At 52.0% G+C, this 15,961-nt stretch overlaps 1 protein-coding gene across 2 annotated transcripts in view; it reads right to left on the minus strand.

The window, feature by feature from the left end:
* MRC2 (mannose receptor C-type 2) overlaps positions 1-14,246 on the minus strand; it is a 28,525-nt gene extending 14,279 nt beyond the window's left edge. The window contains exons 1-6 of one of the 2 annotated variants that reach the window (XM_030256052.4): positions 14,051-14,246; positions 1,995-2,393; positions 1,546-1,719; positions 1,192-1,356; positions 905-1,018; positions 58-201 (exon numbers count right to left, since the gene is read on the minus strand). In XM_030256052.4, coding sequence (XP_030111912.4) covers positions 58-201; positions 905-1,018; positions 1,192-1,356; positions 1,546-1,719; positions 1,995-2,393; positions 14,051-14,165 — 1,111 coding nt within the window. In that variant the 5' untranslated portion in view covers positions 14,166-14,246. Of the gene's footprint in view, positions 1-57; positions 230-904; positions 1,019-1,191; positions 1,357-1,545; positions 1,720-1,994; positions 2,394-14,050 lie in introns of those variants that run through there. The other variant, XM_072919057.1, reaches the window with a different exon arrangement.
* Between the last annotated feature and the right edge of the window lie 1,715 nt (positions 14,247-15,961).

Below are 15,961 nucleotides of genomic sequence, written 5' to 3' on the forward strand. Positions count from 1 at the left end.
CAGACTCATTTGGGTTATAGAGCTGTCCATTCCCATTGCTGGCCATCCCCTTCTCACCTGTCAGGAAGGGGTCAGCTGTGGCATTGGGCTTCTTCTTGCAGACGTAGGGGAGGGCAATTCCACAGTCACGGTTCTGCCATCCCCCGGATGACTCGGTGCGAATCACCCCGCAGTTCTCCTCACTGGGGTTGTCAGGCTGGTCTGGAGAGTGGGATAAGGAGGGGACAGGCTACTGGGGATAAGGAGGAGCCAGGACAGAGCCACCAATGCAGCTTTCCCGGCTTCAACACCATTAAAACCCCTTTTATTTTGTTATTTTGCATGATGAAGACATGACCCCAATATGCCCAAGATTATTTATAGTGCCTCAATGCACAAGAACCCAAAGGGTCACTGTTTTACCTGGAAATATTAATAGCAGTCAGGGGGTCAAAATACCAGACCTGAACTTCTCCCGCCTGTCCTCAAACCTACTCCAAGAGTATCACTGTTTTCCCCCAAGTGCCTTTGGGTGATGGCACCAGGCATGACCAACAGGCCATCTTCCCTCTGAGTACCCCAGGGTTAGGGATGGGTGTCTGCAGCTGGGGACCATTCCTCAGCTGGAATGGTCCCCAGCACTAAGCAGGGATGCAGCAACCTGCCAAACAAGGAATGGCAATCCATGTTATCCACAGGGTCAACGAGAGTTTGCAGAGGGCCAATTCCCCCTTAGCACCCTGTGTCCCTGCTCCAGCTCCACAGATGTCCCAGGTTGTTACACAGGCCACTGGGGCTCTCTGTCCCCATGCAGCAAGAGGATACCCTGCAGCAGCCCAGGCCACTTCCCTTGCCATGGGGCCACCTCTAGTGGTCACACGGTGTTTCTCAAGCCCCATCACCACTACAACCTCTCCTGTCTCACCATTCTCCCAGTTGAGGTACTTGAGGGGTGAGTTGTCTGACCACTGCCAGCCCCCATTGATGTCCAGGTCATTCAGGCCAATCCAGAGCGTGGAGCTGTACCCAGTCAGCAGACCTGTAGCCAACACAGGCAGAGGGGCAGAATCAGTTCCCCAAGCCCAGCTCAGTCCCCAGCTTGTCACCCCCTCAAACCTGGAGCAGGTAGAGCAAACTGGCAGTGGCAATGCCCACAGTGCCATCAGTTCTGCCCCAGATGAGAAGTGCACAGATAGGCTGCCAGAATCTCACCATTGATGTAGGTCTGCTCATGGATCTCTGTGATGCTCAGCAGGTTGGCCCCTTGCTGCTCACAGCTATTCCAGGCCTCCTGCCACGACAGTGTCGACTGGAAGTTGAACTGGTAGCAGCTGTTTGTGAGGTGGTCCTTGTCCCAAAAGGTCTCACAGTCATTGCCTGTGGGGATGAGCAGGGTGAGCACCCAACACAGACACCAAAAAAAAACTAATAACCCAATAAACCTCAATAACCTGATGCTCTGGCACTGCAGACTGCTCACAGGGGAAGACAAGAAGCCTGGAAGTCCCCAAGAGGGACTAGCATGGGGTTTTTGCTTTTTCCCATGGGATGTGTCTCCCTACTTACTCTTTATGGGGCAGAAGCCCCACCGCTCGTCCTTGCCATAGTCCTGGGTGGTAGCACACCAGAGGTGCCCGTCCTCCCGTCCTGTGCTGGTGCACTCGTGAAACCACTGGTTGTCGTACTTGAAAGGGATGGTGCAGGGCTTCCCATGAGAGTTTCCCTGGATGGTGTAAATCTCTGAGGAAAAAGCGGAGCCCTTGCTTGAGGATATGTCTATGGGGGCTAGAGGGAGATTTGGGGTGAGGAGTGCAGGCTGGCCCAGTGTGGGGGGCTATGGGGTGCCCAGAGGCTTCCCACTCCCTAGCACCCTGATCTTGCCTGGTTCTGTAGCCCCATAAAGCTGGGACTGAGCTTCCCAGGCAGGACCCAATTGCTGCAGCACCACAGCTTCAGCTCACATTTTGGGGTTGGTTTGGGTTACAGGACAACAGTAATGCCCAATGAGGCGTTACCAGAGTAGGGCATGGAGCACAGATCCTCCTCGGTGCCATACGTCCTCCACTGTGAGCCATGCACCTGGTCCCCCCTGTCCAGGGAGGAATTGCCCAGGCGGGCACCCAGATGCTGCAGGAGCTGCTCCCCAAGCCCACGGCAGCTCCAGCGCATGTTGACTGACTCACGGTCACACTCGTAGGTGGCCAAGAGGTGCAGGCCTGCTGTGGTATTGGTCTCATGCCATGATACTCCCAGGCACTGCATGGCCCCCACATTGAAGAGGCGATTTCTAGAGACCCATTTCCACTGCTGGGCTGGGGCACTGGCGTTGCAGCCCTTGGCCAGTCGCACCACAGAGTCCTTGGTCTCCAGGCAGCCCTGCGTGCCCGTGTTGTAGATGAGAAAGACTTTGGAGTCTGGGGAGAGAACAAACAGAAAGGATGAAAGCATCACTGGGTGAGATTCAGTATGTGCCATGCATGGCCCTGAGTCCTAACAGGACATCCTGGCTCTGTGCAAAGCAAGTTTTGGCATGCATCCCTCGGCACAACACCCGGAATGCTGGGGGCCACCACTTCCCTTCAGCACTGACTCAGGACTTGCCCCAGTGCCCATTTCCACTGGTGGGCTCTGGGCAGAGTGACACAGGTGGGTGTCTGTATCCAGTGTGCCATGACCAGGGGTAACTCTTGGGCATCGGAGCCAGCGCAAAGTGCTCACCCACTCTAACTGCACCCGTTAGAGCCGTTCAGAGCTACCTCCCGTGGGCAACACTTGGCTGCAACATTCCCAGGCATTGCAATGATGCCAGTGCTGGTGTCGGAACTCAAAATGTCCCTCAAACATTTTCAGAGGTTCCAAGCCTTAGTCAGAAGCGTTTTAGACCCTGGCAAGCAGCTAGAAACAGCTGTGATCTTGAGTTTGAACCATAGAATAAATTACCAACTTTAAAGGTAGAACAAGCAGTCACAGAGAGTTAGATAGTATAGTAAAAGTAGTCACAAATTAGAGGGTAAAATTTTTTAGTATTGTACAGGGGGGTTTTAACACCTATACAGGGGGGTTTTACTTTGTACAGGAAGGTCAAGAGTTCTAAGATAGAAGAAAGTAGGCCTAATCCTTTTCTTCCTCCTTCTTCTTCCTTACCTCCATGTTCTTGGTAATGTTAGCATTTTTCTATTAGTTTAGGCTAAAGACACACTGTTCAACGTAGATGATAGATATTGGCACATTATTGTAAATATAGTGCACGTAATTTCTAGTATATAATATTTATACCATCCCACTAAGGGGCAGAGCCCCGCACACTGCCCTGCAAGACAAACCTGCAGCAGGGCAGCAGAACTTGTTATAAATAAACAAAAATAAACAACCTTGAAAACAGCACAAACAAACTATAGCTTCTTCTTTAGCAACAGGGCAGAAAGACAGAGACTTTCTACAACCTCGGAATCACCAATACCCACAGATTCCGACATGCTGGAGAAGCCAATGGCTTTGGCACCAGCCATCTGCTCCAGGTGGAGAAAAACAGAGCAGGAAAACAGCGCATCCATCACTGCTATGTGTGTCTGGGGACCTGCTAAAAACCGTGGAGCAAACGGGAACTGCTGGGCAAAGTCTCCCATCCTGTGAATGAAAACGCCTGCACAGCCCCAGCCCCAGCAAATACAAAATGTCATGTCAGGACCCTTTGTAATCCCAGCCCAGGCATTGGGAGGAGGAAGCCAAGTGAGGGGAATCGCTGATGGCATATAGAGGTGCAGCCAACAAAGGAAGACAGGCCAAGATCAACCCTAACTCCACACACATCCCACAGTCCTGCCTGCTGCCACGGGCCAACCATGCCTCTCCACGGAAATTCCCTGACCCCCAGCATCACTAGAGGCCATTCCACCATGTGACTTTATCCCAAAACCTGCATAAACCAGTAAATCCCAGACATTATGCTGGGACATGCTGTTCCAGCTGATATGTCATGTTTAAAAGACACTCTATTTCTTCAAATGAATGTTTCTAAGCAAAAAAGCCACCTCAGGGCTTGTCACTGTCTCTTCTCACCCCAACACCCCAGCAAGAATCTTCCCAAAGCACCACATCAACACCGCCACTTTTGTTGTTCTTTGTTATAACACATCCCATTTTTTTTCCACCACAAACATTCACCAGAAGTTCAAGTGAACTCACGGGCTCCACTATATTTAGCTTTGGTTTGCTTTGGTTTTTTGCCATTGTATGACTTTTTTGGGCTGAAAAGGTTTTAATTTCCTATTTCCCCACAACCTCACCCTGCCCCAGCTCTGTTGTTACAGACAGCTCCTGCACATTCAAGCAACAAACATCTTGGCTCACAGAACTTCTCTGCCCTGTGTATGAAAGGGAAAAAGAAGTGGAGGAAGATAGACACTTGTCTGGGAGTTCCAGCATCGACCCAGTTCTGGGTCCGAAATTATGACAGCGGCCCCTTCCCCAGCCCAGACAACATTTATTTGATGATGTCAAATAAACAAAAGTGAAGCTTGTTTGCAGAGCTTTATTCAATTTGCAGGAAGCATTTCATTGCACTGAAATTATTTATTATATCATGGCAAGTGAAAAAATAAATATAAATCTAGACAGAGCTGATTCTGGCTGGCTGAAGCTCAAGCTCCGTAAGTTGGTGCTGGTGTTTCTCCAGCTGGAACTGGCCTGATCCAACCTGGACAGTGTGATACCAACTCGTCTCCCACTAAACACATTCTCCTCATGTCAACACGACCCTTGCCACACCCAGCCCATTGCTTTCCCCTTCCCACCTGCAGTTGAGGGCAGTGAAGCTCCTCCAGCACCAGACCTATGGGGGTCTTTAAGCAGGTCTGGGTGATGTAGCATCAGTGCTGTGACCCACTGGAGCAGGATGAGGCACAGCCAGATGCCACAGTGGCTCCTCTGCAAGGAGCCAAACACCAGAGCTTTGCTTCTTAGAACAGAAAAAGCTGCTCTACCATTAGCATCACCACAGGGAGCATCAGCAACAGGACACCCTGTCTTGCAAGAAAAAATTAATATTGGGTTGGAAAAGCCCTGGAGCAGCTCAGGAATTGGTGTCAGGGTGCTCAGTGCCACATTGGGGCTGGCAGCATCGTGCAAGGGCCACACTCACCAGTGGTCCTGCAGTAACACCATGTTCAAGGAAGCCATCCAGACTGGAGGGGGCAGGCCCAGGGCCAGAGAAGCACAAAATACCATTTTACTCTAAAAAGAGAAGAGCTGGAGGTAGGAAATTATAGGCTACAGGATTTTGGCAGCCCCTGCATGCTGCAAGTAGCTCAGCCCCTTGGCTCAAAGAAGGCAGGAGGCCACACAATGTGTGTCCCCAGTGTCTGCTGGGCCGTGGATGAATGGGAAAGCTCCAGCACCAGCTCACCCCTGGCACCCCCACCAGCTTTTCCAGCAAAACCACTTGCTGTGCACTGCTGGGGAGGAGCTGGGAGGACAACCTGCACGAGCTCAACACAAGGCAGGAAATCTATGCTTCATCAAAAATACACCTTTCTTTCCCTTATTGCTAAGGAATTTGGGGATTGGGTCCATGGTGTCCATGACATTGGCAGTGGTGTTTGGATAAGCTCCTGGGCATTGAAAGGAGCATTCAGCATTCCTGACCTCAGAACAGATATGCAGTTGGGTGGGAGAAGGCAAGTTTGGACCAATGAATCCCTTTGCCCAAGCTAGTATTCTTCAGAGCAAACCTAATTCTTGCAGGAGGTGGCTCCAGAGGAACATCCCAAAGGCACTGGGAATGCTCCCATCCCTTCCAGGGCCTGCTCTCCTGCACTGCTGTTCCTCAGGTTTTGGTACCCACCTGTGGACCTGAAATCACACATGCAGAGCTTTCCAAACGCTCCCCAGTTATGCAAACCCACGCACAGCAACACCTGCAGATCCTTCCCAAAGAGCAGATGTCCTCTGGCACAGGACAAAGAGCACTGGAAATCACAATCCTGCTGGATGCTCTGCTTGGAATCACAGAATTAAACCAGGGCTGGTATTGGCATGCTCAGTCTCTCCCTCCTACCTTCTCCCTCTTTTGAGCAGGGCCAGCTTGAAGCAGCTCTGACCCATCACATCCTGGTCCTCCTCCTCTGTGGAGGACTTGTGAAAGTAAAGCAAAATCCCACACACTTCCATCAAAGATGGTCTCTTGCTCCAGCCATGCAGCCACTGGGATGCTACCTTCAGCCTACTGGTGGGATCATGGAAAGCAGCTGGAGCTACAAGGCAGTGTTATGGTGGGGACAGGGGGAACTGGGACTGAAAGCAGGACACTGGCTCTGCCCACAGAAACCCTCTTCTCACCCACTTGGGAAATACTGGGTGCTCGTGACCAAGCACCACAGGAGAAACTGGACTTGGCACTGGTGGCTGAACACTGCAGAGATGGAGAAGCAGCCATCTTCTGAGGCAGCCCTCGGAGAGCTTTTACACCCTGTGTTGGCTCCAGGTTATTTTTCTTACTCAAAAAAAGCAAGTTCTTGGCCAGCAGGAAGCCTGAACCGAAGGAACTCAGCTCAACCCTTCCCACAACAGCTTTACCACCCCCAAGTAAATATGGAAAACTTCACAAACTTTCAGCAGGTCTGGGGACTGTGGGCAGCACTGGATGAGAGGCCACAAGGACAGTGGACAGACAAAGCCCTGCAGCACAGCACAAATGGGCATCCTTGGCACCACACAGCCCCCAGCACATCCCAGCTCAGCCACCCACAACACCCAGAGCATCCCTGCTCCATTGCATGTCACCCTCTTATCACCAGCACAGAGCAAATTCAAAAAAGGGCCCTGGCCCCAGTTATCCTGGACTGGAGCAGCTTCAGGGCTCTGGCTTCAGTTACAACTGAAAGTAAATGCTGTCCCCAAAATGTCAGTGCTGCAAGGCTCTGACACCACAACCCTGCCAGCCCCTGCCACCTCTGTGAGGGAGATCACCCTCTGTGAGGGTGATCATGGCACTGTGTGATGCCAGAGCCCCTTGCAAACCTCTGGAACTCAGCCCTGCCCTGCAGCTGCCCTGGGAAAGGTGCTCCCCCTGCCCTTGTTCTCCCTCAAGGTTCCCCTTTATGTAGGGCGTCCCAAAAAACACAGTTCCAAGTTGCTTGTGCAGGAGGCTGAATACACCTGAGCCACAGGGACAGATCTCTCTCAGAGGTTCCTGTGCTGCAGGCACATGATGGATGTGATTTGCTCCAAACCAGCCAGTAAAGGCAGCAAAGCCTTGAAGCCCACAAGGTGCCCCAGCCATGCCAGCAAACATGGCACCACTGGCAGCTCCACTGGCACTCCGAGATTCACGAGCTCCCTCATGGGCTGCAGCCCCCTGTGCTAACTAACACCTTCATTTGGACTTGTGAGCCCAGGAAAGGTTTCTTTCACCTGTAACATCCTGCAGCAAGGAACCCACCCTGCACTCATAAGGTGCAGAAAGGAATCCCTGTTTCAGGCTGAACCTCGTCACGTAATGTGTCTCACCTGCCAGCAAACAGGGCACAGCAGCCTCAAGCCACCTACTCCAAACCACCATCTTTTCAGCCCATTTTTGCAACCCAAGTTTGAGCAGTGGCTCTGAAACCCACATGGCACCAACGAGTGAAAAACTGCAGGAAGCGGGAACTCATTCACAATAAACATGGTGGGGATGTGGGGATGCACCAAGGATGGGGGAAAGATCAGCAGCAGAGAAAAAAAAAAAACCAAAAAAAAAAACATAGAAAAATATTTTTTTAAAAATGCAGACAGGCTGGGAGAGCTGGGGATGTTCAGCCTTGAGAAGTTTCCAGAAGACCTTAGAGCCCCTTCCAGTGTCTAAAGTGGCTCCAAGAGAGCTGGGCAGGGACTTTGGACAAGGGCCTGGAGTGACAGGCTTTAAGCTGGAGGAGGGCAGGGTTAGATGGCACAGTGGAAAGAAATTCTTCCCTGTGAGGGTGGAGTGGCCCTCTCCGGCACAGGTTGCCCAGAGAATCTGTGAGTGTCCCACCCCGGGAATGTCCAAGGCCTGGCTGGATGAGACTTGAAGCAGCCCATACTAGTGGAAGGTGTCCCTGCCCATGGCAGAGGGTGGAAGGAGATGGTCTTCAAGGCCCCTTTCAACCCAAGTAATTTTGGGACTCCACAAAGAACCAAAAATCATTGTTCATGGAACCCAGGAGAGTTTCACCTGACAGAGTCTTAGCTGGGACCAGTTTTCACAGCCCTGAGGAAGAGAGGGAACTGCTGAAATGGGGAGAGATCAGTCCAACGAGTCACCTTTCAGTGACATTTGGGAGGCAGGACCCCAGGACTGCCCGCTGACTATGTCCAGCCAGTTCTGCTGAGGGATACAGCACGGTCACGGGAAAATCCCAACTCCATCTTGAATTTCATATTACTGGACAAATTATTCCTGTGGAGGAAAATCCCCTTCCTGGAAAGAAGTTCCCAGCAAAGCCCAGCTCCAGCAGTCAGCTCAGGCATGGCTGATGCCATCCTTACTTGCCTTGGTTTGGAGAAGAGCAAAAAGCATAGCCACTGCCATGAAGAGCACCAATTTTTGGGCGAAGGAAGGAGCTTGTGCATCCTTCTGCAGGCTGGCAATGGGAAACAGTGATAAAAGCATCAGCTGGGTCCATGGGAGCTCCCAGCAAGAGCGCTAGAGCATCCCTGATGCCAGCAATCATGACACAAGAGCATTCTCAGCCTTCAGGAGGGACATCATGGCTCTACCTCCCCCCCAGCTACTTTTGGCATTAGTAACCCCATGCAACTCCTTAGAGAAGAACTTCAGACTAAAAAAAAATAAAAGGGAAGGAAGTCCAGCCGTTCTGGCAGGCCCAGGACACATGTGGCTCAGGAAAGGCACCAGTCCCATCTGCTCCAGAGCTGCGAGGAGACACAGCCCCCACCCCTGGCGCTCCTGCAAACTAGAGGTTTACAGCAAATGAGAAATGATGCCCAACATCCCACAGACTCACCCAGCACAGCATAACCCTGAGGCTTAGATGAGGCCAGACTTGCCAGAAGCAGCTCTAGGTGCTCCAAGCCAAGCTCCAGAATAAAAGACGGTGGTTGTTGTTTTGTTTTAAAAACAGACCTCCGGAAGTTAAGGACCTCTTGCTACAAAAAGGAAAGTGAAGCTTCTGACAGTCTGGTTGGGGGTATGGAGAAGCTGGATGTGCATCTGGAGATGAGAAACTTCTCTTGGCTGGCCCAGCATAGAGAAGCTGCTGTTTATATGGGGGGAGCTGTATGAGAGGAGCTCCTTACTTGGCTGCAGCGATGATGGTAGCCCTGCTCACTCCCTCTGTCTCATAAAGGTTTTGGAAAGAGGCCACAATACTTCACTTCAGCCTCTGCAGACATTAAGAAGCCCGTTCTCCCAGCATCCTGCCTGGGTCACAAATGAATGAATGCATTCCAGAAGGATGCTTGTCCCTTGACAGCCCAAGGGACTCACCACAGCAGTGGCCACAAGAGAGACAAGAGCCCCAGAATCTGCCCTCTGGTACCCTGCAAAGGATAGAAAGATGGAAATTTTTCCCAATTTCTCCCTAGACTTGGCCCAGGCTCCAGCCCTGCAGGAACTCCATTCATCCAGAGTTTCTGACTCCCAAGGATCATAGGGAGATGAAGGCAGCACCATCCATTGAATGGGCACCAGCCAGGATGGAGGAGTGCAATGGACCAACAAGAACACAGTGGGAGAGGCAAAGGCACTCTCCCAGGACACAGTGGGCAAACACTCACCCCTGAGCACTGCTCTGGCCCACATCCTCTGACTGTTCCCATTCCCTCACGCACCAGCACCCCTGGACAGCAACCTGGCCAGTAGTGTGATGTGACGTGCAGGACAGCCCTGACATGTCCTCACAGACAAGGTGCTTCCAGCACAGTTGGCTGAGGACTTATCAAAATTTTCAAAACTACTACAGAAACTCCCCACAAAATGATGAAAGATCCATGGACTTCTCCTCCCTTGTTTTTCCAGTACCACTCCTAGTGCTACTTCCCTGAGCAGTGGTATCATTGTCTCTTGCCAGGGACACCCCTATTCACCAAACCCAAGAACATTCACACTACTAGGGGCAGCCTCTGGTGTCCCACATATATATTTCTATTTTTTAAATTAAAATTATATTTACCATGAAACTTCCCATTGTCTGCCTCATGCCCAGCACTTCCAGACCAGGCATTACTGGGGTAATGGGGCCTTTACTACAGAGCCTCAAGTTGCCGTGTCAGGATTCCGATGGAGGAATGGGAAAAACTCAAATCTGTCCATTCCACCTATGCACCATCCTGCAAACAAATCTGTTTTACTTGGAAAAACCCATATGCGTCCCTATTGCGACATCACGAAGTGCAGTGCAGGACTCAGCACTGGCATGGAAATCATATTGGAAAATACTTTGTGTCCCCTGAAACCACCAAACTTTTGGACTAAAGAGTGCTCCCAGGAATTTGCAATTAATCCACTAATCATTTTCTAATCCTTAAGAAACTACAGATGGGCTCTTTCAGAAGAAGAGCATCTGTGTGGGTCTCTTTTGGGCTCCAAGCAATCTTAGGAATGAGAAAAATGCTGATGCTTTTTGAGCTGTGCACAGTTCAGATTAAATAAAGTCCTTCTCCTCACTGCACGTGAAGAACCAAATTTTATAATTTGCTTTAACAACCCTTCAGGAAAAGCTGACTTAGGCTGGGCTGAAGTGGGTGAGAGGGCAGATACCACTCCCCCTCCCACCCAAGATCCAGCCACATTCATGGAGCTGAGTAGGGCATGATGATCTAGTGTGTAACACTGGGACCTCTACCAGAACTGGACCAAAGCCTTCCCTTCCCTGCTCCAAGCACCCACTGAGGCAATGGGACCAGAGCCTCTTGTAATGGATTTATCATCTGGAAAATTTTATTTAGTACAGAAGGATGATAACACCCTCAGCACACATTCGCTTTGATTTTGGGGCAAAATGTTTCCTTGGAAAACACTTAAGGAAGTAATTCTTAAGGAGAGTGCCTCTGCCTGCAGGGAAAGGTGCAAAATACAGCCAGAGAGAAAATGAAACCAGAGAGAAAAATCTGCAACGTGGCTTTAACCATCACCAAGACCTCAATGCCTGAAAATGCCTTTACACATGCTGGCAAGAAGCACCTCCCCATGGGAAACCTCCTAGGGTCCCCACACCAGCTGGGCGGCTTTAGGGGAAGAGGAGAGATTTGCAGTTGAACAGTTTTGCATGGAAGGTTAGATTAAATCTCTTTTCACTCTTGTCATTCTTGCACAAGCACCATCCTCAACCCTGCTGCCACGTCCTGGTGGATGCTGTGGCTGCAGATGGTGAGGTAAAGTCTCCACGGTCTCTTGTGCCCTGCCAGGCTCTAGCAGCAAAGCTAACACCTCTGACCACTTTTCCTGCTCCCAAACAGTCTGAAGATCAAGATATAATTTCTAGGGGCTGCATTTGCCATGCAACAAGCTATTTCCATTAGGAAGGGGAAAAGGGGAGATCCATGTAGTGGCTGCTCTGTTTGCTCTACAGGCTGTAAATTCTTTCCAGGTCCCTTTTGTGTTCTCTCTTGCCCCACAGCTGACATAGCGGGACCTACACTGAGCATTGGATAATTATTTTATATAATTAATTGGCAAATTAATCCTGCACCAAGTCCTGGCACTGAGACAAGGACCTTGTCCTGCGTGCAGCCATGGCAGGATGGGAGCTGCTGCCTCTGTTTCCCTGAGAAGGTATGTGGCTGCCCACACGACACTGCACAGATGGGTGAACTGAAGGAGATATTCCACCAAAGAGCCCCAAACCTCCTGCCAAGAGCTCTGCTCCACCTTTCTGCCTGTCCTGGAAGTGAGGGTTTGGCACAAACCTCTCAAAGAAGCAAGAGCTCCCCAAGGGAATCAATGCTTGTCTGCTGGGCTGGCCCCCACTAAAAGTGTCTTTGGGAACAAGGAACTCTTGAGATTACTCCACCCTGATCCCAAACTCCCAGTAAGGATCCTCTCTGAGCTGCAATCCAGCCTGGTGCTGGGGAATCCTGGATGTGGCACCTCCATTGGTGCCATCCTCTGCCCCCTTCATCCACCAGGTCCGAAACAGGACTGATGCAGGGCAGGAGCAGCTGAAAGTGGGGATGGGGAGGAGAAAGAGCTGAGGGTGCTCAGCACCAGCAGGGTCTGAGTGACATGGCCCTGCAGGATGGCGGTCACTGAAAGCTGCCTTGTTCCTTGCCCAAGCCTAGCATGAGGTCTGCTGCCACTGCTCCCGCTCCACGGCTGAAATAGAGGTGCCTCTGTCCTTGGAATTGCCAGACTTAGATCCCACTGACATTTTTTGGGATGAAACAGCAAGAATCAGCCTGTAAAGGTAGCAAAACCTTGCTGAAATGAAATAACTCCCTAAAAGCCCACAGAAGGAGGAATTCATGGCCCTCAAGTAAATTATGGGGAAGTCTAACAGGAATTCAGCTGTGTGAAGTCCAGCTGAGATGTCCAACAAACAGCAGCAAACCCTGACTGCTCTTCCAAATGCCCCAGGGGTCTCCTTTCCCATTGCTTCCTACTTTCTCATCTCCCAGGCAAGCAGTTTCTCCTCTCAACTCAGAACAGCCAGTCCAGCTCCCTCTCCAAGCTCCAGGCTTTGCACTGCAGGCAGCGAGGATGATTGGTATCCTCTTGCTTGGCATGGGATTGCTGCCCATTGTCATCATGTCCATGAGCCCATGTTTGCCCCTGGGGGCGAGGCAGCTCAGCCCCAGGCACTGTGAGACTGAGGGGAGAGGGGAAAGCCCTGGGGGGGCAAGGGGAAATGGGGAGGGGATCAGTGTGATCCTATGCTGCCTCTTCCAAATGTGCTTCGGATTTGCTAAATGTGCTCTGACAAAATAGGCCACGGGATTAGAGTTGTTATTTTCAGGCAAAAGTAGCCAATTTTGCTTTCTTTTCAAATCTTAAAATTTTCTCAATAGAGCCAAAATAATTCAAGGAAGCCCCAAAAGCAATTCCTTAGTTCTAGGCTAGAGTGTCCTGGGATGAAAAGGGTCTCAAACGGCAAAATAATTCAAGGAAGCCCCAAAAGCAATTCCTTAGTTCTAGGCTAGAGTGTCCTGGGATGAAAAGGGTCTCAAACGGCAAAATAATTCAAGGAAGCCCCAAAAGCAATTCCTTAGTTCTAGGCTAGAGTGTCCTGGGATGAAAAGGGTCTCAAACGGCAAAATAATTCAAGGAAGCCCCAAAAGCAATTCCTTAGTTCTAGGCTAGAGTGTCCTGGGATGAAAAGGGTCTCAAACGGCAATTTCAGTGGCCGTGCAGTGGATCCTCCAGTGTCTGACTCATAGTGCCTTCGGAAGGTTAAAAAAAATATATAAAATACAATCCACTGACTTTATTGTGAAGAGTTACTAGGAAAAAAAAAAAAAAAAAAAAAAGTTTGCAAATACTCAGTCGGGTCCCGATCTCGAAGGGCACTTTTTCCTAAGATAAACACGTCGGGAGAGGGGAGTGAGTGAGGATGGGAGAGGGCAGCAAGAGCCAACAAAGCCCTTCGCCCCTTTCCGACCTCCCAGGAGAGACAAAGGGGCGCAGCGGGGCTGCGGCCGCCCCGGCCCGGAGCCGCCCTGGCCCCCCCGCGGCCCCGGCAGCGTTTCCGCTGGCCTCGGCCGGCGCTGCGTGGCCGCTCGGCGCGGAGAGTTCAACTCCAGAGTGATAAAAGCGAGTGACAACGCGGCGGAACGGGAAGAAAACGCGACACGACCAAACTGGAGAAAAGAAAACGCGGCGGAAGGCACCACGACCGGACAAGGATGGAGTAAAACAAACGGCAGTAAAAGCGAATAAAACGTTCCGCGAGGAAATAAGCCACATCGATGTGAGCCGCGGTAGTGCCAGGCGGTCCCCCCGCGGGGGTCCCACCGCCCCTCTCCGGAGGAGCCCGGCCCGGGGGGATCCCACAGCCCTGGTCTGGCTCCTCGACAGGGTTTGGCTCCTCGCCCCCCCTTTTCCCCCCGATAAGAAAACTCGGGAAAGTGGAGGGAGGGAGGGAGAGCACGGTCCCACCTGGGTGAGCAGCGCCGAGCACCAGCTGGAGCCCGAGGAGGCAGTAGAGGGGGCCGCGGAGTTGGGGGCACAGCGCGGAGCACACGGACCGCGGTCCCCCTGAGCCGCGCCCCATTCCCGGCGCTGCCCGCTCCGCTCCGCTCCTGCTGGGCCGGGGCCGCGGACGGGGGTGAGGGCAGGAGGAGGAGGAGAAGGAGGAGGAGAAGGAGGAGGAGAGGAGGAGGAGGAGAGGAGGAGGAGAAGAAGGAGGAGGAGGAGGGACGCGAGCGGGAAAGGGAGGGAAAGAAGGGGCGGGGGGGGGGGGGAATCTGTTACAAAATAAAATAAGAAAAAACACGAAGTGTGCGCTCCGGGCTTAGACGCTGCGTCAGCAGCCCGGGGCCGGCCCAGCGGCGGCGAGAGCGGGGCGCGGCCCGAACCCGCGGGGCTCCGCCGCTGCAGCGCACGGCTGGGGCGGGGGGTCCGGAGATGAACGGGGGACTGGCAGAAACGAAGGGGGCCTGGCCAGGGCATCCCTGCAGACGCCCAGGGATGGCTGGCTTTCCCCAGCAGGGTACCCACGCAGCCCTCTTCATACCCTGAGAGGTCGCGATGCCCCGGTACGGGGCGGAGGGTGTGGGGGAGATGCCCGCTGTGGGTCCTCAGCGTGGGACCCCAGTCAGGGTCTGCCTTAAACTCCCACCACACATCGTTGCTTGCACTTCTGGGTGCCAGGCAGTTATCTCATTCCAAGCACAGCCAGCCCAGCTGGATCATCCTCCGTCCATCCCTGTGGCACAGAGCTAGGCAGCTCCTAGTCCAGCTGTGGATGCTGAAGTTGGACATGGCTCACTGCACTTTCCACCACAAGCCCAGTGCCTCCAGCCATAGGGTGCTGGTGCAGCTCTCCAGCTTCTGGTACTGTGCTTAGGGCATGAGACAAAGAACATCCACAATATCTGATGTACGTATATCCTGCATCCCGGAGCTGAACATAAAAGGCTTTTAAAAACTTTTGAAGGACTTTTAAACTTTTATTTTTCACACCTCCACTCTAGCAGGACTGCCCATGGCCACAAAAGCCTCCCAAAGAAGGCAATATACGTGGAAAACACTGGAAGTTGGCATATTCCTGGCTTTTTACATCCATTTGGTGCATTTAGGCGATGCTCATGGTGTCCGTTCTTGTAGGAATATGCCTAAGGGTGTAGAAGCCTCACCTCCTCAAACTCTTCTGGGATTTGAGCAGTGCAGGGAGGATCAGTCAGTCCTTGACACACAGACTGTGCCATACAGATTCAGGGGTGATGATGCTTTTGAGGGGACCAAGCTGATGGCAGAGCTCCCATGAGCAGGGAGCAGGATCTGGCCCCAAGGTGGCACAAACCCCTGAGAGGGTGAGAAATGGGTGTGAGCCAGCGGTGTTTTGGCTGTTCTTCAGAAAATAAAGGAATCAGTTGTTTCCCAGTGAGGCAGGAAAGACCTCCAGGCTGGTGCCAGAATGGGCTTTTGGAGATGCCAACCCTCTGGAAGGGCTAATTAAGCACATCAGCATCTGGGCTGTTGGTTTTTCTAAAGCAGGGATTATTTTTTAATTGCAGCAGCACTGAGAGAAAGGCTTTGCTGGCCTCCACGGCTGCCACAGGAAACAAGCATGGCAGCCCAGAGGAGAGGAAGGAATCATCCAGATCCTCTCTCCTATCCCAAGGACTCCAGGGGGATGCCACCCACTGAGACACCAGTGGCTGGACATGATGGGGCTGTGAAGTCCCATGAGTGGGACCCTCCACACATCCTGGACAAACCTGACATCCCTTTCAAGGAAGTTTAACCCATCAGAAAGAAGGAACATAGCAGAGTCAAAAGGCTTTGGATCCCATGGAGCATTGCCGCTTCCTGGTCTGGTTCATCCTTGTGACTTGGAGGCCCCTA

The sequence above is a fragment of the Taeniopygia guttata genome, chromosome 27, assembly GCF_048771995.1.
Source record: "Taeniopygia guttata chromosome 27, bTaeGut7.mat, whole genome shotgun sequence".
Taxonomy (NCBI): Eukaryota; Metazoa; Chordata; class Aves; order Passeriformes; family Estrildidae; genus Taeniopygia; species Taeniopygia guttata.